The sequence below is a fragment of the Acomys russatus genome, chromosome X (assembly GCF_903995435.1).
Source record: "Acomys russatus chromosome X, mAcoRus1.1, whole genome shotgun sequence".
NCBI lineage: Eukaryota > Metazoa > Chordata > Mammalia > Rodentia > Muridae > Acomys > Acomys russatus.
Genome location: NC_067169.1, coordinates 37,394,729 through 37,419,771, shown reverse-complemented (window position 1 = coordinate 37,419,771; position 25,043 = coordinate 37,394,729). Strand labels below are relative to the sequence as shown.

Below are 25,043 nucleotides of genomic sequence, written 5' to 3'. Positions count from 1 at the left end.
TCTCTTTTCCTTCACATTCTCCATGTGAAGAAGGAGCTAGAAGGTGAGCAGCTTAATCTTGAAATTTCTAAAGTTTTCTGGAATAAGACAAAGTTTCTTCACTGTGCAATTACCATCCAGTAAAGTTAAATGAAAGAGCTGTGTTTTTACCTTAAGAGACTCCTCTTGCTTAAAGAGATCTTCAAAATCTTTAGCACAGAGTTCAGGAGCATTTAGAAGTTGTTCCACATCTGAAAGAGCTTGGGAGATATGACTGATCTCGGTCAAATAAGTAGAAGGCACGTAAGAAACATCCAAAGGCATATCTTCAGTCGTCACTACCATGGTTTCTTCATGGAGAGTATGCTGGTACAGATATACAAAGGAACATTTTTTTTAGCTTTCTAAAAATGAAAAGGGCCTTTGATGAGTTTTTATTGATTCCAGTATACACTTGAGAGAGAGCTGGAAAGGGCTTAAAAATAAACACATGGCATGATGTTTAGTAAAGTGGTTAAACATTCTATATACTTTTTCATTTCCCAAAACATTTTTATGAGCTCCACCTACTTTCACACTCCACATAGTAGAAAAATGACCAAAGTCATAAGGTAGGGAGGAAGGTAATTTGACTCCAAGAAAAACATAGTATTGGAAGTTAATTTTAAAAATTTAATTTTAACTGTTTTTCCTTTCATAAGAAGAAAAACTGTTGTTTTCTCCTACTCTTGATTGAGTATAGGACTCAAAATATTTTGATCAAGAATATATGTACTTTTACACAAGATATAGATATCAGCTCCAGCCTTCAATGTTAGCTTGTTATTAAGTTAATCTGTCAAATAAGTTTGGGTGACTTAAGAATTTTTACTATTCCAGAAATTCCCAAGGTCTTAGAATGTCTGCCTTGCTTTTACATTCTCTGACTTGGTATTCAAATGCCTGTGATGCCAAAAGTTCCAGACCTTTTTGGAGTTTTCTAGTGGTAATTATTTCCTTATTCTTCATAAAAGCAATAACTAAATGTAACTTAGTATGCACATTCAAAAAGATGAATGACTTCTGCTCTTCTTTTGTCTATGATATAGGCAGCAAGGCTCTTGTAATTGAAATTATTCTCCCAGTAACTTTGTTCTCAGTTGATTAACTGCCACCTGCCTGTTGATGAGGTCAGCATAGGGCATCATTGCAGGGTCTCTTGGGTAAGTTCGGACAATAATATGCTAACACAGTCTTTTGTTACTGCTGTCTCCCTGACAGAGCCATACACATTTTTCAATAACATAATTAAATGGACTTTAGAATCATGTACAGAACTTAACTCAGATGTATAAAAATTATAAGCTTATTAGTTTGACCTTCTTTTAATTTCTCAGGCTTGGGATTTTTATACTTAATATTTATATGACAGACAAGTAAATTTTTTTCTAATTCATTTGTCTCATCTAATTATGTTGCAGTAATCTCAGAACTGTACAGATCCATTTAAAAATGACAGGTAATTTATGAAATTGGTTATATATAAATGAAATTCTTGACACATATTTCTTTATCATCAATGAAATGATAACATATATCCATTTCCAACATGCAATTCAAATGATAGAGAAAGTTAAGCCTGAGTGTAATAAAGTATTTAACCATAGATTTTAAAATCTAAATTCTATTTTTGCAATTCAAATATAAATATCAATAATTTAAATATATATATATATATGTATAATTTATCAGGGTATTTGAATGTGAAATTTGTACTTACATATTGCATTCAACACTATATAGAAGAGTTAACAAAAAAGTCAAACAAATTTATCATTACATGCATGCATGCATGCATGCTGCTTAGACAGGTGACTATTAGTTTTTAATATTTTGAAGATAATTTTTATTTGCATTAATTGCTATAACTTCCAAGATGCAAATTTTCATCAAATAAATAAACAAAATCACTTATAATATTTTATATATAATTGTAGAATTATATCTGTTTTAATACTTGCTTTTAAATAACATGTTTGTTATTATTAATGACAATGTTAATACAATACAAGCAGTATTTTTTATGTTTCAATAATTATTCCCCTTCTTTTTTAACAATGGTTATCCACTAACTAAAACTTCAAAATGTGTAAAGAGCATCATGAGCACATTTAAAAGTTTAAAATTTTGTCAACTAAAAATATTTTGATCTATATCTCATCATAGATTTTCTTAAAAACATATGCCAGATAACTTTTTTTAATGTCCCTTGATTGACACAAAGTTTTATCTTCTTTACTGACTTTTGATAGATTCGCTGCTACTTAAATTCCTACCATATAGTAATTGAAAGTTAAAAGCAGCAAGTATATTAACGTAAAAGTAAAAAACAATAAATGAAGGTGGCACTAAAAGTAAACTTACATTTGAAGAGTAACATAGATTTAACAAAAGTTTAATTTAAAAACTGACTATTTAAATTGTTGGTGCTTGTTAGTGAAATAAAAGAGAAATCTTACAATCTGAAACTTAGCTTCAGTAGGTCATGCTGAAGTGAGAGATTCACAGGGAGTTAAGAAGTCTCAAATGTATCTATTAGACCTATAATATATGTTCTTCTGCTAAATTTAAACTAGCTTTTGACATGAGCATAACTTGCATCAATATACAAAATTCAATACCATTGAATTAAAACATAACCTTATTTGTGAGTAACAATTAGGGCCTTCAGATGAGGAGTACATTCAATAATCTACCTTTTGTTCTACCCTCCCTCTATATTTCTATATCTCCCTTTATTTCTTTTCAGTTCCTATCTCCTTACCTACAAAAGAAAGATAAAGGAAAGGAGATACATCCCTGAGTCAAACATGATTCTATAGATATATGAAGTAAAATCGTTAAATAAGGTCTTCAAAAAACCTCAGAGACCTACAGAAAATGGCATTTAAAGATGTTTTTATTATTCTAAAGATTCTTTGACAACAAGACAAGTTAACTTCTGGCAACACCTAGCATGCCTTAAAGAAGATGATGAGCATCAAAGAACCTCCTTATGGAGTTGGCTTCAAATGTGGCAAATCAGCTACTGGGCAAAAGTCCTTATTTTTTGCCACAGACAGAATTCTGCCTAAAAAAGGACAAGCTTGGATACAGGCAGAGTCTATGGCTAAACTCTGCCAAGACAGAGTAAGCAAGTCCTCAATAGTTCCTGCCTTGTAAATATGTCTGTCAGAAATATTGGGCCAGAAGGCTTAAGATGATGCTCCAACATCATAGAGAGGGTTGGGTGACTGTTCAGGCAGTAAACTGCCTCAGTCAATTTTTTCATCTTGGATGCTGCTAACCTGTAGTCCGGATTCACTCAAGTACTTAAGTTTTATCCCTTCTCAAGCTTCTGATGGGTTTGAAGACCAGATAATTTAGTCTGTCAATTAAGCTTAGTAGATTAGGGGTTAAGATGTTTTTAGATCAACATAGATGTTTTAAGTTAATAGAGATGAGATATAATAAATATTAATCTCCATTCAGAAATTTAGACCCAACAAGAGAGGAAAGATGTTTACTTCAACTTTGCCAAATACTAATACCCAAATGTAACATTTATAGAATTCCTGATTGTCTTGTGGTTCTTCCTGCAGAATGTAGTTTATTTTATCCATGTATAATAATATAAATGTATATGCTAAAAAAGAAAAATAATAAAATTTTTAAAAAGAAAAAAAAATAAATTGTTGGTGCTTATTACTAATTATATTTTGATTTTCATGGAGACAATTTAAGTAAATTGGATTGAGATCAATAGTAATTAGTTCTAAACACATAGTTCTGAAGGTCAGAATTTTGTGAGTTGATAATTATGATTTAGTGTAATGTACAGTCCTGAAACAAGGAGTCCAGATAATCTAAGCAGCATACACATCCTGTGGCTTTACTTTTATATTTCCATTACATTTGTTTTATTTATATGTATGTAAAGATAAAGGTGTGTATGCATGTGTATTGTGGCTCATATATGTAAGTCACAAGACAAATTGCTGGAGTTGGTGCAATCCTTCTATCATGTGAGTCTAAGGGTAGAACTCACATATGCAGGCTTGGTAATAATTTATCTTCTAGGACATTTCTCTGGCTCTGCCTTTTCAATTCTTAAGCCTTTCTCTACTTGTTTGCAAGTATCAGCTGTAATTTTATCCACTACAGATCCCTGCACTTTTTCACTTAATAGTAAATATTTGTTAACACACCAAAAATTTCACCCATACTTAAATGGAAGATTTATTGGAATGATTTGTGGCAGTCAAATTCTATTTTATCAAATACTTAAATGTTCTATCTAGTTCTATATTGTATTTATATATCTTTTTGATCACATACAAAGTCTGTTCAAACAAATATTAGCCATTGAATTATAAGAATAGAAAGGTCCATTAATGTCTATATTGCGATTATTATCAAAATTAACAGACATAAGTAAGTCTTAGAACAATTCATGCTTATTCATTAAAACAAATTGACAAAGCCGTTACTTATTCACTCTGTGCACAGTCAGGGTAAGAGAGGAAGCATTGAGAGAAATGAGAATCAATATCAGACTTGGGGTGAGCAGGGGCAGGAGGGCAGAGGGCTTTCATAGAGAAGATAAACCATGTACAGGAGTATCTCTGTGACAAGCTGGAGACATAAAACAGGGTGGGTTCCTAGGACAATACTAGGCTGTCTCTAGCTGATATACCTAGTAGCAGGAGTCATGAAAACTGAAGAGGCTACCTTATAATTAGACATGGCTACTAGTGGAAGGAGAAGACTATCAACCCACCCACAAGAACTTTGAGACAAAACTTACCCTGCCTACGAGATATGCAAAGTCAAAAATAAATTAGAGATTGAGAAAATGTCTAACCAATGTCTGGCCCAACTCTAGAACCACTTAATGGGAATGGCCAACCCCTAACACTATTAATAATAGGTTGCTAGGCTTGCAGATGGGAGATTAGCACAGCTGTCCTCTGAAAGGCTTCACCCAGGAACTGATGGAAACAGATAGAGAGACCCTCAGCCAAATATTGAGTGGAGTGCAAAGTCTTATGGAAGAGTGAGAGGAAGGGTAGAAATACTCAGAGGGGACAGGAGCTCCACAAGAAGACCAACAAAACCAATTAACCAGGGCCCAAAGGAGGTTATGGAGACTGAAGTGCTAACCAAAAACCACATATGCACTGGACTTAGGCCCCCTACACAAATGTAACTGAAGGGCTGCTCAGTTCTCATATGGGTTCCCTACTAAAGGGAGTAGAAGATGACTTTGACACGAACTCTCTTATGCCTACTTTTTTTTTAATCACCTTCCCCTGGTTGGACTAACTTGCCAGGACACAGCGGAAGAGGATGCTGTCAATCCTTATGCAACTTGATATGCTTGGGTGGGTAGGGTTCTTCTTCTTGAGGAGCAGAGGAAGGGGTTTTTGGAAAACAGAAAGAGAAGGTGGGACTGGGAGGAGATGAAGGAGGACCTATGACCAGGATGCAAAGTAAATAATAACATTAAAAGAAAAACATTAATTGACATTTCCAATAAAATTTTAGAGTTGATAAGAGTGTCCAAAAAAATGAATGATAGAACTATTCTTTAATTCAGATGCTTTCATTTGAATATGAAAGATTATAATCCATGGCTATCCTAAACAATTTATATTGAAGAAATATTTTTTCTTATTTTCTCTATGACAAAAATATAATATCCTAACTATATTTCTGAAACTATTTATAATTACAGTGGACATTGGTACAGTTAAAAAATTAAAAGTAAAATTTGAAAACAGTTTCATAATTTGAATATACTTAATGGCTTCTAATTTAAGAAACACATTTATCTCCTATTATCTTAATTTATGGCATCCAGCCACCATACAGAGTTGACTTGTTGGAGTAAAGATCAGTCAAAAATTAGAAACTAGGATTGGTTTCATGGTTGTTTTTTGGGGGTGGGGAGAAATAAAAATAATGCAAATAAAATTCAATACCATTAGATAATGGCTGACTGATTCATGAGAAAACTGTCATAAACTTTGAATATCTTAATTTGTTGTAACCCTCAACATTTTCAACATGCAAAGATTTTTAACATATAACGATACATTATCTTTTCTGTGTGCTCATTTTCTATTTTTCTTTAAATATATATGATTCATTTTGATAGAGCCATTCAGGTATTCTTTGAATAAAATGGATCCATTGAATATCTCTCACTCTAGTTTCATAAAAAATTCAGTCATTTAAAAGTCAGTGTAATGAGAAGAATAGTGTGCATTTTCAATATGCACATTACAAGCAATAAAATTCAGATTGTCTTTTCACTTTAATTGCATTAACTATGTTTTAATTATATCCTTCTGAGTTCTGATGTGTGCAAATCTTGACCAAACTTCTGAAAATAGACTTTTTAAATTTTTTAACCACATTATAATATTACAGATATGTTTATCTCAATAGGCAGCATGTTATTGTCACATTAAACCATATTACTTGTCTTTGTTGGTTGCCATTTCTAAATATATATACACAAAATAAAAACTTTTCTCATTTTTCTGGCAAAAGAAAAGTTAATATATGAAAGCAAGCCCAAATATTTCTACTTTTACTTAGAAATGTAAGGTCTAAGCAGTGTCTATAAAGAATTATTTTTAAAAGAAACTACTGAGCTTTCTATCTTTAAAAAATGTTGTTATGAAAGTAGGTATGCACATCATTTCTGATTTATTAAAATTGGTGTCTCTGAAAGCTTAGTATCACATATCTTATAAGCTTTAAATATGTATCTTGAATGGGCATCTGACTGTATGAGATAAATCAATTCTCTCTGAAAATAAAATATGTGCTCTATGTATTCTCCAAACAGAATGTTTTATTTTATCACTTAAAATACTTCTCATTTCTTCAAATTTCTGTGACTTTTGAGTCATTCATGCTTCTATGAGGTCAAAGAAACTGAAGAAGAAAAATGGCATAGCATATACCATCTTATGGTTCCCCCTCTCTCTTTATCTATCTACCTATCTATCTATGAGAAAATATGTCAAAACATTGCATAACTAACACATATTTTTATCCTAGAAGAAAAGAAATAGCTATGGTGTCAGTTTTGTTACTCAATTAGTATTGAAATAACAGGGAAGATATAGGAAACCTTCAAAATACAGAGCATCTACCAATGTTTAATATAAGCAATGACATGAAATATTCTGAGTCCTCAAGTGAAATCTTTTTATTTTTAATTATTTTTTCAGAATATCACTATTAAATATTTAACATTATTTACAAGTACTGGCAAAATTTTATGTAACTCCAAAATATAATTACAGGTTTTAAATTCACATAGATGAGTGATAAATGAAATGGAATTTGGAGAGTGAATTTTTTGGGGGGGAATTTTTATTAGACAAGTTTCTCTAGCTTGTGGTTTTAAAGATCTGCAAAGACATGCATGATTCCTTCTTTAGATAATTACAAATATAAGGAAAGGTGAGTTATTATTTATTTTTCTTAGATTAATTATATATGATACAATAAAATCAACATATTTGTCAATGAAAATTAGCTCTTAATCATATTGATATATGTGATAAACTTCCAATGACAGATTATTTTAAAAATGAAAATATGACATGGGTGAGATCACTATGGATTTAGTTGGCCATGTTCACTGTTTTAGGACACAAAACAATGTACAGCAAAAGCAATATGCTGAAAAAACTATGCCTCATGTTTTGAATAGGTCACTACGTATACAGTCCTTAAAGTAACACTCAAATGACTGCATATGAAATAGTTATGACCCTGTATAGAAAATAAAACAAGGAGAGACTGTTAACACTTAAGTAGCTTTTCCCTACATACTACATCATCGAAAAGATTTTTGTGTGAACCTACAAAACATAATTGATAGCTAACATAAAATGATCCCTAACTGTTTGATCAAGAACTTCTATTAACAAAATTTTATCTACCTGTTTAAAAAATAAAATACACTGAAACACTGTAGAAATTATATTTTTAGTGTATCTTATATTTTCTAAACCCAGAATGAATTTTTTGAGAAGGCCAGTGTGTCGTTGAAAGAAGAATGCAAGTTAATGTGGGTTTCAATGGTTTGGGGTAAATATTCTTTCTCAGAGGCTAGGGTGTATAGTACAAAAATTCTGGTTGAATCCCCAGAATAACCTTTCTCATGTAGACCCTTTCTACACTGTAAAACCTACTTATTTCCTCAGAGTCAAAGTCAATTATACATATTTTATCTGTAAACCAAATCTTGCAAATGTTAGTAGTTTAAAGTGATTATTATTCAAAGGACAACCTTTTCATTTTAATCAGGAACTTCAATGACTGAACAAAATATTATTTTGGAGGAATTTTAAGCACTAATTTTGGCTTGGGAGAGAAATAAAGAAAAAAACCCTCAGAAAAAAAGAGAAAACAACAACACACATTACAAGCCTTATTAGAAATCACCAATAAAATAAGACTTCATCCATGAAATTATACATTATGAGTAATTTATAGTACAATACACACACACAAACACACACACACACACACACACAGAGACACACACGTTACACATGACAGCTATCAAATAGTAGAGTACTTGATCCTTATCTCTGACATCACACAAAACTCCAAATGGATCAAGGACATCAATGTAAGACCTGATATTTTGAATCTTACAGGAAAATTAGGGGATACATCTGAACTCATTGGCACAGAAAAGGCCTTTCTGAATTGAACATGAAAACAGAAGAATTAAGACAAAGTTATTAAATATAACCTCAATACTAAAAAGCTTATATAGAGATAAACACACCATGCTTTGAATTAAGTAGCAGCTAACAAAAGGAAAACATTTTTTACCAGTTCTGTAGCTGAAGGTTATAATCTATCATATACAAACATTTAAAAAAAAAAAACCAAATCCTAAACATAAAGAAAATAAGCACCCTAAACAAAGTTGGGGCATGGAATTAAATGAGAGATGTCTCAACGTTGAAATATAAATACCCTAAAACATTTTTAAAATTCATCATTTTAACAACTATGAAGAGGTCAATTTAAACTATCTGGAGATTTTAACTTATCCTTAACAGAATGGCTAAGATCCCAAAAACAAAGGATACAAATGCTGGTGCAGATGTGGAGAAAGAAGAATGGCTGGTAGGAATTAAAAGTACTTCACTCACTATTGATATCAGTGTGTAGATTCCTAAAAAGTAACTAAAAATGAGATCTACACATGATCCAGATATACCACACTTCAACACATTCCCAAAGATTCATATTCTTCTGTAGATATATTGCTCATTAATGTTGACTGCCTCCCTATTTACAAGAGTCAAGAATTGAAGCAGCCTATATGTCCACCAACTGATTAACTGGCACTGAAAATGCAGTATTTTTACACAGAGGAATATTACTTACATATGAAGGAAACCAAAATTATTAAAATTGCAATTAAATGGAAAAGTTAATAAATAATTCTAAAATAAGTAGCAATTCAGAATAAAAAGTCTTGAATGTTTTCTGCCTTTTGTGAAAGTTAGCCTTGATTCGTCATATATGTTTGTTTCATTTGGAATACACATAGAAATTAAGAATTTTTTAAGAAATCAAGAGTAGAATTTCAAGCTGAGAATCCTGTGAGCCATAATAATGTCTTGCCTGGCAAAATAAGTGCTCATTAGTATGATAGTGACAAAATAATTATTGGTTCAACTAATCATATTATGATTGGATTTAAGTCCCATTCCATTAGATAAAACCTATGCGTGGTATTAATATATCACAGACTAAGAACCTGTCTCTAGATAAGTCATAGGCACTAGGAGGAACCTAGGCACAGTAATAGATTTCTAATGACTTACTGTTATATACATAGATTAATGTGTTATCAAATGCTCATCAAATGAAGCTTCTATTTGAAGTGAAAGGTGATTACAATGACAAACATGATTAGACAAGGTTTTGAAAATAAGAAAATTCAGAATGCTTAGCACTAAACAGGACATCTATATCATATTAGTTCCTCACGATGATAAAAGATAATTATGGAACAGGGAACAAAATATTCCAAAAGGCAGAATCCTTGGGTATGTGTGTGTGTATGTGTATATATATATATATATATATATATATATATTCTCTGAACATAGGAGGTACCTATTAATACAAATTTATAAACATTATGACAGCATAGTCAAGCTCCCATGCACATTAAAGTCAAACTAAATACCAGTTTGAGAGGGGATGTGAACATAAAGTTCCACACAAGAGCTTTGGGCAACTTAAAGTTTACCTCAGAGACATGCAAAATATGGCATTTAAAACTGTTTTTATTAATTTAAAGATTAATTGACCATGAGACAGGTTAATGTCTGGCAACACCCACCCTACCTCAAAGAAATGATGAGTGTCAAAGAACCTCCTCCTGGAGATAGCTTCAAATGTGGCAAACAAGCTACTGAGCAAAATGTTCTCATTTCTACCAAAGAAAAAATTCTGCCTTTAAAAATAAGGCAAACTTGATGAAGGCAGAGTTGATGGCCAAACTCTGCCAAGACAGGGTAAGCAAGACCTCAAGAGTTCCTGCCTCACAAATATGTCTGTTAGATATGTTGGGACAGAAGGCTAAGATGATGTTCCAATGTTATAGCGAGTTTAGGGTGACTGTTCAGGCAGCAAACTGTCTCTGTCATCTTCTCACTTGGAAAACTAATAACCTGTACTCCCTGTGTACTCAGGTAATCAATTTTATTTCTTCTCAAGTCTCTGACGGGGTTGAAGACCAGGTAGCTTAGTTTTACAATGAAGCTTAATTAGGTAGGGGTTAAGATGTTTTTAGGTCTAGATAAATGTTTTAAGTTGATAATGACAAGATGTGATGGAGATTGATCTACGTTTAGAATTTTAGACTCACTAAGATAGGAAAGATGTTTTCTTCAAGGATGCCAACTACAAATAGCCAAAACTCTAAGAATGCAACATTTATATAATTCCTGATTGTGTCATGGCTCTTCTTGCTGTAGGTAGTTTATTGTATATATGTATATTTATATTATTATGGATGTACAGACTACCGACAGAAGGACAAAAAGATGGACTGATAGATGGGTGGGCAGACAGACAGAAGGTCAGACAGAGGACAGACCAACAATGAGACAGACAGACAGAAGGACAGACAGAATGACAGACAGGATTGGCAGACAGAGAGATTGACAGGACAGACAGACATACAAATAGACAGACAGGAGGATGGACAGAAGGACAGACTGGTAGATGGACAGACAGAAGAATGAATGAATAGAGAGGACAGACGGACAAGGAGACAGAAGGGTGGACAGGACAGACAGACAGACTGATAGACAGATGGATAGATAGAAAAAAGACAGACAAAAGGATGAACAGATCGAAGGATGGACAGGGCAGATGTACAGGCAGATAGATACACAGAATGCTGAATGGACAGACAGACAGACAGAAGTACAGACAGAGAGACAGACGGATGGATGGACAGATAGACAGAAGGATGGACAGGACAGATGGACAGACAGACAGACACAGAAATATAGACAAACAGACAGATGGATGGATAGACAGAGAAGAATGGACAGAGGGGCAGACAGAAGGATGGACAGATGGAAAGATGGATGGGCAGACAGAGGAAAAGGCAGACAGATGGATGGACAGACAGAAGGATGGACAGGACAGATGGACAAAAAGACAGACCGATGGACAGACAGACAGACAAATGGATGGACAGATAGACAGACAGAAAGATTGAAAGACAGAAGGATGGATGGATGGATGGACTAGCAGAAGAATGGTTTGACAGACAGATGGACAGACAGACAAACCAAAGGGCAGACAGACAGAGATATATGATATATGAACATGATAAATAAGCAGATAAGCATCACACAAAGTATATATTAGATGGTAGTCTGAGGCATGGAACACATGTGTGTTGGTAATTGTAGGTTTGTATATGGAGGTTCTATTATACTGACAGTGTTTGTTCATAATGAAGAAAAGGAATGTCTGAATAGTGTATATTGGAATGCATACAATAACATTATGGTTTTTCTTCTTTCAGTAAATAAAGAAATGAAAGCCTTCCTGATTGCATGGTAACCTGATGGAAAAGAGCAGTAGAGCTTCACCTGCTTTATTATTTTCATGGCACCACAACCCTTGTCTAATATGTTAAGGCTGAAATATGCTCACATCAGGAACTAACCTACCAAAAATGAAGTGAAACTGAGACACCAAATTACACAAAAATCATCATAATATATACTCATTGTAAATGTGATATACATATATGTATAATAAATTAAAATGTACTATTGTGATTTAGGTTCTGCTATTAATTCAATATTTATTCAATGAATTACTATTATTGCCAGTACTCAGAGTTAACAAAGGTAAATATTCAATTAGAAAGGTTTTTAGGAAGCTAAAGGTGATCATTTGGGAGCAACAGGATGCTGGCAGAGGAGTGATCTAACCTTCAGAAAGCTCAGTGAAACTGAAAAGTGAGGATCACAAACTATGATAAGAATCCAAGGGTCCATATGCAGATGGTGATGATAGCTCTTAACACTTACAGAACAAGAGGGACATCCTCCCCCTCTATATGGTCATAGGCTATCAAGTCTTATTTTGGTAGCCTATTTATTCTTTCTTTTAGTGTCTCGGTCATAGATCTAGGGGAGGGGGAATAGGGTGAAAATGCGAGGAAGGCAGGAATGGGAGGATACAAATGAAGGGATAACAATTGAGTTTAATGTGAATAAATTAATAAAATTAAAATAAAAAAATTTAAAAAATGCTTACAGAACCAGAACCACCAATGTCCCCAGCATTCATATAAACCATTTCTATGTGACTGCTTTTCTGGTTTTCTAATATTCATCTTCTCCTTAGAGATAGAGGGAAATATCTATGAGGGATGCAAGAAAAAGACTTACTACCCATGGTAAATATGACATGAAAAACTGTCTTAGATATTTATTTTTATTGATTTATTTTCCTTTTTAATGGATGTAATTTCTTCCCTCACATAACATATCCATATTACAGTTTCTCCTCCAGCTACTCTTCCAGGTTCCTCCCTACTATCCTCCATTAGAATCCACTCCCTTTCTATCATTATAAAACACACAGGCTTTAAAGGGGTAATAATAAAATAAAAATAAAACAAAAACTAACACATCAGAAATGATGAGATATGATAGATATTGATTTCATTCAGAATTTTAGACTCACCAACATACGAAAGATATTTTCTTCAAGGCTGCCAAACACAAATAGCCAAAACACTAAGAAAGTAACATTTATATAATTGCTGATTGTTTCATGGGTAGGTAGTTTATTGTATATATGGGTAATAATATAAGTATATATGTAAAAAATAAATTAAAATTTTTAAATAGTATTTTAAATCTTGCACAATTGTTTCCTACACAACCAAAAGAAGGAAATAGAGGCTGTAAACTCAAAAACAAAAGGCAGTGCATATTCAAATTTTAAACATCTACTTCCTTTTGTGCTTCTAAGCTACACCCTGAGATTTTTTGTCTTAGCTTCTAGGTTTCCTGCTTTATGTACCAATGACAACATCTTCCCCCTTAATGTGATTAGTAAATGCACTATTGTAACAAGATGATTGACTGCTTCCACTGCACATACATTAACTGTGTCTTTGGATATGAGCCTATTCTTCCTGTTTTAGTCGCACAAATTAAAGAACCTAGAGTAATATGAAAATATCTGACAGGACCATTCTACTTAAAAAGTTGTTCTTATGTTTCACATACCATGCTTGAAATTGGATCTCAAAAATCCATTTCAATCACAGAATGTCAATTCTACAATACTCTTAAAGTAAATATTCTATTACAGCCATTTCCTATTTGAACACTGGTAATTGACACTTCCTTGTCCATAATTAAACTGCAGTTACTGAGTCTGCCTGATACCATGCTAATACTGCATTTTTCTTTATTTATAGAATTTCATCTTAAAGAAAAACCATTCTATTTTTAATATATACTACTAGCCTATTACACATTAAATATATTAGAAAACAAATTTCATTGTATCTTAAATTAATGCTCTTAAATTTTACTTCCTTTTACAATATTTCCATTATGCTTATTTGTAAGTGCTCTAAGCAGAGACTTCAAATAAACTAAGCATATGTAAGTAATAGGAAAGTAAAGAACATACAAATGGTTAGAATTTACTCTAAATTTAAATACTATAGCCAAAGTGTTGGAAGTAAACCTTATATTATAATTGAGTTGTGTGGGTACAGTGCCTCATATTAGACTAGAAATAATTATATATATATATATATATATATATATATATATATATATATATATATATATATATACATATACATATATAGTGTGTGTGTGTGTAAAGAATAATATTACATTTGAACTCTATACCACTGTATCTGGAATTAAACTTATATTAGATTCATATACAAAATTCTATACCAGTGAATTAAAAATAACCTTGTGAGTGACAACTGATGCATTAAGTTGATTCACTAATCTATGTTTTTGTTCTATCTTCCTTATATATTTCTATATTCCCCCTTCTTTCTTTTCAACCCCTATCTCCAATCCTTGTCTCTAACACAGACAGAATTCTACCTAAAAAAAAGGGCAGGCCGAATTCATGGCCAAACTCTGTCAAGACAGGGTAAGCAAGTCCTCAACAGTTCCTGTCTCACAAATATGTCTGTCATATATATTGGAACATAAGACTGAAGAAGACGCTCCAATGTTATAGAGAGTTTTGGGTTACTATTGAGGTAGAAAACTGTCTCTGTCATCTTCTCATTTGGAAAGCTAGTATCCTGCACTCCCAGCGTACTCAGGTAATCAAGTTTATTCCTTCTCAAGTCTCTGATGGAGTTGAAGACCAGGTATCTTAGTTTTACAATCAATCTTAGTTGTTTAGGGGTTAGGATGTCTTTAGATCAAGATATATATTTTAAGTTGATAATGACAAGCTGTGATGGAGATTGATTTCAGTACAGAATTTTAGACTCACCAAGATAGGAAAGATATTTTTTTCAAGGCTGTCAAATATAAATATCCAAAACACTAAGAATGTAACATTTATATAATTCCTGATTGTGTGATGGTTCTTCTTGCTATATATGTGGAATATATATGTATATATATTGTATATATGTGGAATAATATAAATGTGTATGCAAGAAAGTTTAATTTAAAAAGTTTATTGCAGAGGAGGAGTGAGTTTTCTTTAAGACAATTAGAATTTGTAATGCTCCAGAGAACTTCACAATTCAAAGAATATATGGGATGAATGAATTAAACTTGGTGGGTCCAAGGAAGAGAAAAGGAGAGAAGAAAAGAATAAGGAGAGAGGATGCTAAGTTGAGTGGATAAACAAGGTGGGTAGATATGCAAGGAGTTGTGGAAACATGTGTTTATGATAAAAACATATGTTATTCTCAAAGAATGACTAAAAGTCAAAACATACCTACAGTCCATTCAAATGACAAGAAAATTAAAAAAGATGAAGAAACAAAATTCAAATTTAAAAAGGAATTCTGGTACAATGATGGTGATTTTATGTGATAGATATTTTGCCATATTATAAGGCTGTATAGTCCCTAAATAATTTATGATTTTATTTTGAGGAATTCAAATGGCATTGATTTCTATATATTTCTCTGGGTATAGATATAGGGTATTTGTGATTTAAGTAAGGTATTCCTCTCCATTATAAAGTGCACTTGATAAAACCTGTTTTACATATACTGTTGACTTTCATTTGTTTTTCAAGGGTTAATAACTTTGTGATATTCAAAGACAAATAGATAATTATTTATTATAGTGATCTATACTTTGAAGTTTTAGCCAACACCAGTGCTATTTAAAAAATGAAGTTTCTGAGCAGGTTGATAAACAAGGAATTAAACTTTTATAATACTTTCAAGCTTCTTTTATATTGGCTAAATTTGGTTTTTGACATTTGTATTTCATGAATATATAAAACACATTCAGTTTATACTCATTCATCCCAGTCCCTCTTCTCTCTTGTTACTACCTAATCCATACGAAATTCTATTCCCATTAACACATTTTGTCTTTTTATGTAGCTTATCACTTACATATTTATTATTATTGGAATTTCAGAAGTAGAAATTGTTTTTTATATGTTTACTTATATAATAAAGGCATTTGTGTATACATTTTTGTATTTATCTCATTATGGAAATTAAAATATCAGAAGAGAAAAAAACAACTTGGAATTTACTTAAATTCTGCAATTGTATTTTATTCACCATTCTATACAGTGTAATTTCAATTGCCCAACCAAAATTCTATTTTGGTAGAAAATTTCAAAGTAAATCACAATATTATTTTTATACGATTCCTCTGTATAAGAAAGGAGCTTGCCTACTGCGGCAGCACACGCCTGTAATCCAAGCACTCAGGAAGGCAGAGACAGTCAGATTTCTGTGAGTTCCAGTCTGTATGGTGTACAAAGAAAATCCAGAACAGCCAAGGCTACACAGAGAAACTCTGTCTCAAAAAAAACCAAAGATCCAAGGTAGTCATTATTTTATTCTTGAATATTTAATATCAAATGTCTGTTGCTACAAATAAATATGAATGTGCCTTTATTTTTACTCTCAATATTTTTATTATAAATGTGGAATGATAATGATGTCAATAGATGCAGTGTCAAAATTGATAACCATTATCTGTAATTGATTACATCAAACATACTTTATTTACAAGAAAATAAAATATGAAAATTTAGTTTATGAATTGTACTAAACATATTTTCAGTGCTCAAGTGTTATACATATATCACATAGCTATTTTGGTAGACAATGGGAATACAAGCAATTCCATCATTACAAAATGTGTTTTTTGAGAATTTCTGATCCTAATTATTACATTAAAATCTAGTGTGATATCTACTACTCCATGTAGCCAAAGATACTTGATGGGTACTCCATTCTACTTCACAATGACAAAAAATAAAACAACAATAATTTCCCTTACAAATTGCTTATTAGATTAAACTTTAACAAGGTTATCAAGGTATTCAGATTTTAATAATAAAAAAATACAAAAACTGATTTTAAATAAAATATACATCTATAAATTTGGTGAGGACTTTGACACTATGACTATATCAATTCCAACAACTACATTTATAGTTATCTTTACAGCAGTGACTCAGACTAACTTCAGTTTGAAGTGGAAAATGTATATGACATTCAATTCATGTTTACATTTATATAAATATGTTTTATATCATCTTAAATATATCTAATTATTTTATTGATTAACATTAACTTGTCTTACATCTAGTTAGAGCCTAAATCTTGAATTTATCTCTCAACCCAGACTAAGTTAATCAACAAAATCATCTAGTGTAAAATATGCCAAAGTAGTAGGCATTGATTTAAAAAATGTATGTTATATGCACATATGTGTATATAAGAACAAAAATAAAAACAAAGAAAATGAAAATGCTACATTACATACACTATTTTCTCTGTTCTTTCAGGAGAACAGACATTATCTGAAATAGTCATAAACAATTGCTCAAGTCTGGACCTTAGGGGGCCTACAGAGACTGATGCACGAGGCATGGAGAGGAACTAGACCCCCTTCTCAGATGTAATCTATATCCACCTCAGGGTCCTCTAATATGAGGATCAGGGGCTACCTTTGATATGGACTCAGTTGCCTGCTCTATGATCACTTCTTCCTGGTGAAATGGCCTTGCCAGGACATGGAGGAAGAGCATGCAGGAAGTCCTCATGATACTTTATATGCTGGGGTCAGATTGCAATGGAGGAGGGCTTCCATTTTTGGAGGGCTAGGGGTGGGGTGTTGGGGGGAAGAAGAAGGGAATATGGGACCAATAGGAGAATAGGCAGTGGGCTACAATTGGGATGTACAGTGAATAAAATTTTTAAAAATTAGCAAAAGAATGAGTAAATATCAGTTGGTGTGATAAATTACTGAATAGAACAGTGTTTTCATTACATGGATCAATTCCAGTTCTTTTTTTGTGAGATCATGTATGTTTTGAATACATATTTTTTACTGGAAATATCATAGCTTGATATACTATTCTTCATGAGAGAATGCAAACTACTACAGCCACTTTGGAAATCTATCTGGTGCTATTTCAGAAAAATGGGAATAGGGTTTCCTCAAGACCCAGCTATTCCACTCCTTGGAATATACCCAGAAGATGCCCCAGCAGACAACAAGAAAATTTGCTCAACCATGTTCATAGCAGCCTTATTCATAATAGCCAGAACATGGAAACAGCCTAAGTGTCCCTCAGTAGAAGAATGGATGAAGAAACTGTGGTACATATACACTATGGAATACTACTCAGCTATTAAAAAAAAGGAATTCCCAAAATTTGTGAATAAATGGACTGAGCTAGAAATGATCATAATGAGTGAGTTAACCCAGAAGAAGAAAGTGTCATATGGTATATACTCACTTATATCTGCATACTAGTCCAAGGGGCATGCCCCACAAAAGCCTTCTCTTAACAGGAAACTGGGACAGAGGGGAGGACATCCTATTGGGACTCTAACTGAGAGAAGCATGGGAGAATAGCAAAATAAAAGGATCCAGAGGGTCCTAGAAACCTACAAGTAGAACATTATGATAGGCAGATTTGGGCCCAGGGGCCCCGTTCAAACTAAGGCACCAGCCAAGGATAATACAGGCAGTAAACTTTAAACCCCTACCCAGATCTAGCCAATGGTCAGAACATTCTCCACAGTTGAGTGGAGAGTGGGATATGACTTTCTCACGTACTCTGGTGCCTCATATTTGACCATGTCCCCTGGAGGGGGAGACCTGGTCGTACTCTGAGGAAGGATAGCAAGTTACCAAGAAGAGACTTAATATCCTATGAGCATATACAGGGGGAGGAAGTCCCTCTCAGGAACAGTCATAGCAGAGGGGACTAAGGGGAAAATGGGAGGGAGGGAAGAATGGGAGGATACAAGGGATGGGATAACCATTGAGATGTAACAAGAATGAATTAATATAAATTAATTAATTAATTAATTAAAAAAATAAATAAATTTAAAAGTGGACATTATTTTGGAGATATGACTGATTGTTGTAGGGGGCAGAATGACATAAACATAAGACTTATCTATAAAGTTTTCAAAAATTCTTAAAAATTAAACTAAAAGAAAGGAGAAAAAAGAAAGGAGATGAAATCAATGCTCTTAATTTCAAAATGTACTAGAAATATTGAGATATATTAACAGTTTTACACAATTTAAGTAACAATTGAAAATATCACATAATTGCCCAACATTCTACTCTCCTTTTAAATAGTCACAATAACTTTACATCCATACAATACATGTAAAGAATTATAAAACAAAACTTTTGGAATACAGCTAAAAGATAGGGAATAAAGTACAAATGGATATAATCAGGCATTTCCTCAAAACCATGGTGTAAGTTTCCAAATAATATGTATACAAATATCTACAACTATATCCTTAAGCTCATACATTTTGTATGTGTAATGGGTCTGTATGTATGTGCACATTCACAAAGAGAAACATAAACAAGTAAGCAAGCAGCAGTAACTTGTGCTTTATGCTAGTACTGCCTTTCTTTATGTATTAATCAGTTTTATGTATAAGTAGGTAGATCTGTTTCACTTTTATCGAATTATTTGTAAAAATAACTATTAAAATAAAATGATTGTCCAAAAATATAAATAATTCAAATGAATATAAGAAATTCTCTTTCAGATTAGCTTCTATCACCTGCTGTCCTCTCTTCCACCCTCTTTCCTGATGTTCTGGGCTAATGAAAATGTGACCCCCTCATGACCATGTGGCCTCCTGTATTTTCTTCTCACTTCCTGATTGAAGATATTATTTCCTCTTTTGGTCACTTATTATTTCTCTTTCACTAGTTTACTGAGGGCAGAAAATATGATTATTAAATTTATTAGAGCTATCCCTATATTCAGAGCAAAAAGAAGGCATTTAAAAATTTATGAAAAATCCTATCAAAAGAAATAGCAACAAATTTGTAGATATGATTTAGAAAGTAAAACCGTGTCTCATGCCTTTCTAGATTTGTGGTTATTGTCAGGCTTTTTCTCAAAATAAGGTAAGCTATAAGCACAGTATTGTTAATTTTTTCAAAATGGAATTGCTAATGTGCATATGAACCTATCATATTTGACAATATTTCTTTCATTAATATAGTTTGTCAGTGTACAGGTCATCAAAACTGTTTACAGTCATTGAACAAAATCAGTTTTTTACTTAACACAATTATACTCAGCTGGTCCTTAGAGGTTTTGGTGCATAATGACATCTTGTGCTTAATATACTCCATATTAAAAACCTAATAGTTTCGCCTGAACTATCTTGTTCTGTCAATGTTCCAGGAAAGAATCATCACTGAATGCTTGAGAATTGGGAGATTTACAATATATTTATCAATTTATCTGTGCATGAATTTATAAGATTTAATTATAAGAAATCATAAGTATATGGTCCACTTTGGATTACATATATTAATACATTAATTAGGTTATTAGATTCATCATTTGATTCCAAATTCTACTTGAAAATTCAGTATAATATAGTGTTTATCCATAAACAGAGTTACTTTTACTCCTAAAAGTTTTCCTGATTTACTATGCTTAAATTTTTATGCAAACAAAGTACTTTTTGGAAAGGGTACAAAGTAAAATGATGAATGTTGTGATTTTTTTTACTCAATGAAAGCTATGTTTGTCAGCAGGACTAGTTGCAAAGGATGTGGGTAAGAAAAACATAAAGGTTAACATAAAGGCATTATATTTGTCTGGTTTTTACGCTCATATTTTTTTATTTTTTATTTTATTTTTTCAGTAGATAATGTCTTTTTATTTTGTTTAAGGCTATTGCTGATGACTGTGGTCTTCTGTTTCAGTATTTAAATCTCGATAAAAAATAGGAAAAAAACCCCACAGCTGTCTCAATGTAAATTAACTTGGTTTTGTGTTTTCATTCATGCAATGCTACTTTGGTATATTTATATCACTGGAGTAACATTTGAGTTACCTATGAAGAATGATATTTATAAATAAGAAACTTCCTTGTTATATTGATTGTTGTGCTTATTTTCTAAATATGTTATGTATATTTGGTGATACTTTAATTATACCACCTTTGCATGTTGTATTTTATCTTCTATTATAAGAAATAAAGAAAAAATTTTATTTCATTACTCTTGTGAAATGAGTATTTATTGCCCAAACATTTATATAAATTATATAATCTTGGGTTTACGCGATTTCCTTTCTTTCTTCATATATATGCGTATATGAATATAATGATATATATATATATATATATATTTGTGTGTGTTTCATGTTGAAAATCTCTAAAACTGTAAGAAGCCTTAAATTCAGAATAAAGGCATTTCAAAGGTTTTGTGAAAAGAGTATATATTTTCTTTTTATATTCCTAATTGACTACTGAAAACTTTTGATCATGGTAGAACTGACAAAAGAATAATAATAAGTAACAAGACTATAGGGAATTTCAAGAGATGTCATTCATTGATTTTATTTCATATCTGCTATGGGTAAGACTGCATATTGAGATACTAGTTAATAAGAGAAAAAAGCTTACTCCCTTCACAGACATATACTCATGTAGTGGGAAGCAAAATATAAGGAAGTATTAGTATTCATATACATAAATACATATGCAAAATGTCAGTTGCAGAAAGTGATATAAGATAATAAGAGTACAGCAAACAATCATCTATAGTGAGAAGATTCAAAATTATCTGAAGTAATAAACTAAAATATATCTTACTTTACCCAGTGACATTTGGTGGAGAAACTGCTATTTTTAAGCTGTACATTTGTAGATATCCCTCTTTCCAATTACATGGGTATAGCTGTACATATTTATATTTGGATCCATCATTCTATTCCATTTGTCCACATGTATGATGTTGGCCATCATAAAGCTGTCATTGGCGGTATGTTTGTACAGCATAAGTTAGTTGTTGAGATACTTTCAATACTTTTAGTTATGTTTATGATTGCTTTGTTTATTTGAATGTTTTTGATATATCAATATAAAATTTAAGATTATTTTTTCTAGTCCAGTGTAGAAGTCATTGGTAATTTAACTGGTATTGTTTGAATCTGTAACAACATCAGTAGATATACTCATTATGCACAGTGTTAATTCACCTTGCTCATGGGTGTGGATGGTCTTTCCATCTTTTATTGCATTCTTCAATTAGTTTCTTTAGTGTAGAAATTTTTATTTTAGAAATTTTTCATCTCCTTTGGTATGTCTATCTAGACATCTTTATATCTTTAAACTCCTTATGGATGGGAAGTTAATTATTATGGTACAGAAAAGTTAATACATTTTCTGTTTATTTTATATCCTGATAATTTGATGACAATATTTATCACTTTAAAGTTTTTCTGATAGAATGTTTAGGGTATTTTAAACATGAGGTAATATATTTTGAAAATAGGGCTATTTTATTTTATTTTCATACTTACAAACCATTTATTCCTTTATATTGTCATGTTGTTTGGTTTAAGAAATAGAGAAATATACTGAGTAGGATTGGGAAAGTAGCTAATAAGCTAAAAATACCCCTATGAGACACTGAAGGGTAAAAAATAAAAGGATCATTCCCAGGGAAAATGTTATGTTTTTTGGAGTAGTTGACCATTGAGACCACAGAGAACCCTATTCTATAGGCTACCACCAATGTTCTTGCTTATTCTCCAGAACTATTGCAGAAGATATCATGAACTTCAGTGACAGATCATGGGAAATTTAACTTGCTACTGACCTGATAGGTAACCTTCATAGTGCATAGAAGGTTATATGTATATATGACTCTTAATTACTGGCCTGCCAATTTATATGCACTATTCTAAGTAGCATAATATTATAGGAGTAACCAACCATTTTCTGATTGGAATTAAGGTCCCTTCTAAAAGAAGAGATAAACACATGGCAAAATTACTGGGCTAAGAGTTTGTAGATAGAAAAATCTTGGACACCAGGAAGAACACACTATTTTAGTGATGCAAAATGTATATGAAATTAGATCAACCTCCAATGAGTTACTATTGTAGTAGTAAAATAAGTTATCTCTCAATCATCATTGTAGAAGCTTTTGTTTACAGTAGATAATAATCACGACATGATCAAGAGAGATAGACAAAGTGAAGAGAATAAGAGACAACAGAAAACTCAGTCCTAAAGGTAACACATGCACACACACACACACACACACAGACACACACACACACACATGCACACACCCTCACATACATGCAGAAATTATTGTGAAAAAGCAGCAGGTATAATCATTCTGGAAGAGGTGCATAAAAATGTAAGAACACAAGGTGGTGAAAGAATACAGAGAATCAGTGTCTTCCAGACACAGCAGGGCAGCTACCCAGATAAACTCTCTTTGGTCTCTCAATACAGCTGTTGTCCACAAAGTTCCATTCCCTAGGTGAAGATACATTGAGAATTTTTAGCTATGGAAGAATGGTCAGTTTCCTCTAAGAGTTTAGCACCTCTAAGTCAATCATACTTCAGTGGAAAGCTTCATAGACATGACTATTTGCACAGCAGAAATTGGCCATGATTGAAAAACAACAACAACAATCAGAACAAATAAACAAACAAAAAATCCATCCAACCAACCAGGACATAAAAGAGAGATGATGAGGGAAGAGTTGGGGGAAGAAGAATATATTTGAATAAAACATGTATAAAAATTTTAAAGAATGAATCAAAGTACATTAAAAGAAAAGTAAAGAGGGTGGAATTTGGTGTGCTATACTCCTATAATGCCAACATTGGGGAGGCAGCAACAACAGGATTGTCCTAAGTTTAAGGATACCCTAGTCTATACAGCAAGTTTCTAGCCGTCTAGGCATATACAGCAAGACTCTATTTCAAAAAAATGACCAAAAAAAAAAAAAAAAAAAAAAAAAGAGCAGAGATTGTTGGAATGAAAAGAACTCCAAGAACACATGAAGAAATCCATAGAATTGACAAATGCCGATATATAAAATTAAAAGTCATCTGGAGAGTCAGAGAAGTACTCAATAGAGATGTGAAATTAAAGAATGCAAGAAAATATTTGCCCACATATACCAGCAACTACAAAAACTAAGCACCAAAATTATCTGCCAATCAATAAATGACCAAATGAACTGAATAGGCAGTTCTTAAATGGAGAAATACAAATGGATAATTGATATATAAATTATTTTTCAACATATTTTGCCACTAGTGAAAATCCAACTGAAATTACTTAGATAATCTCTCTTATCTAACTCAGAGTAAGAAACATTAAGAACACAAATGACAATTGTTAGTTGATCAAATCATATTCATATCAATTACTAGTCTATTTTTAACTTAAGAATATACATCCAAGGTACAATAGATAGATATGATTCTCTAGAAAGAGAAGGTAAAATAGATAAGGTCTTCAAAAACCTCAGAGACATGCAGAATATGGCATTTAAAACTATTTTTTAATATTTCAGAGATTCACTGACAGTGAGAAAGGTTAACTCCTGGCAACAATCAGCTTACCTCAAAGAGGATGATGAACATCAAAGAACCTCCTTATAGAGGTGGCTTCAAATGTGGCAGACAAGCGACTGGGAAAAATGTCCTAATTTCTATCACAGATAGAATTCTGCCCAAAAATGGGCAAGTTTGGATGCAGGCAGACTCAAAGGCCAAACTCTATCAAAACAGGATAAGCAAGTCCTCAATAGTTCCTGTCTCACACATATGTCTGTCAGATATATTGGGCCAGAAGGCTGAAGATGATGATCCAACATTATGGAGACATTTGGGTAACTGTTCCGCTAGCAAACTCTCTGTGTCATTTTCTCGTTTGGGAAGCTGCTAACCTGCACTCCCTGTGTACTCAGGTAATTAATTTTAT

General features: G+C 32.3%; 1 protein-coding gene across 10 annotated transcripts in view; it reads right to left on the bottom strand.

Annotated features, from left to right (window-relative positions):
• Dmd (dystrophin) overlaps nucleotides 1–25,043 on the bottom strand; it is a 2,465,896-nt gene that overhangs the window by 1,206,757 nt on the left and 1,234,096 nt on the right. For all 10 annotated transcript variants that reach the window (XM_051140917.1, XM_051140916.1, XM_051140911.1 and 7 more), the window contains one exon: nucleotides 151–345. In XM_051140917.1, coding sequence (XP_050996874.1) covers nucleotides 151–345 — 195 coding nt within the window. The remainder of the gene's footprint in view (nucleotides 1–150; nucleotides 346–25,043) is intronic.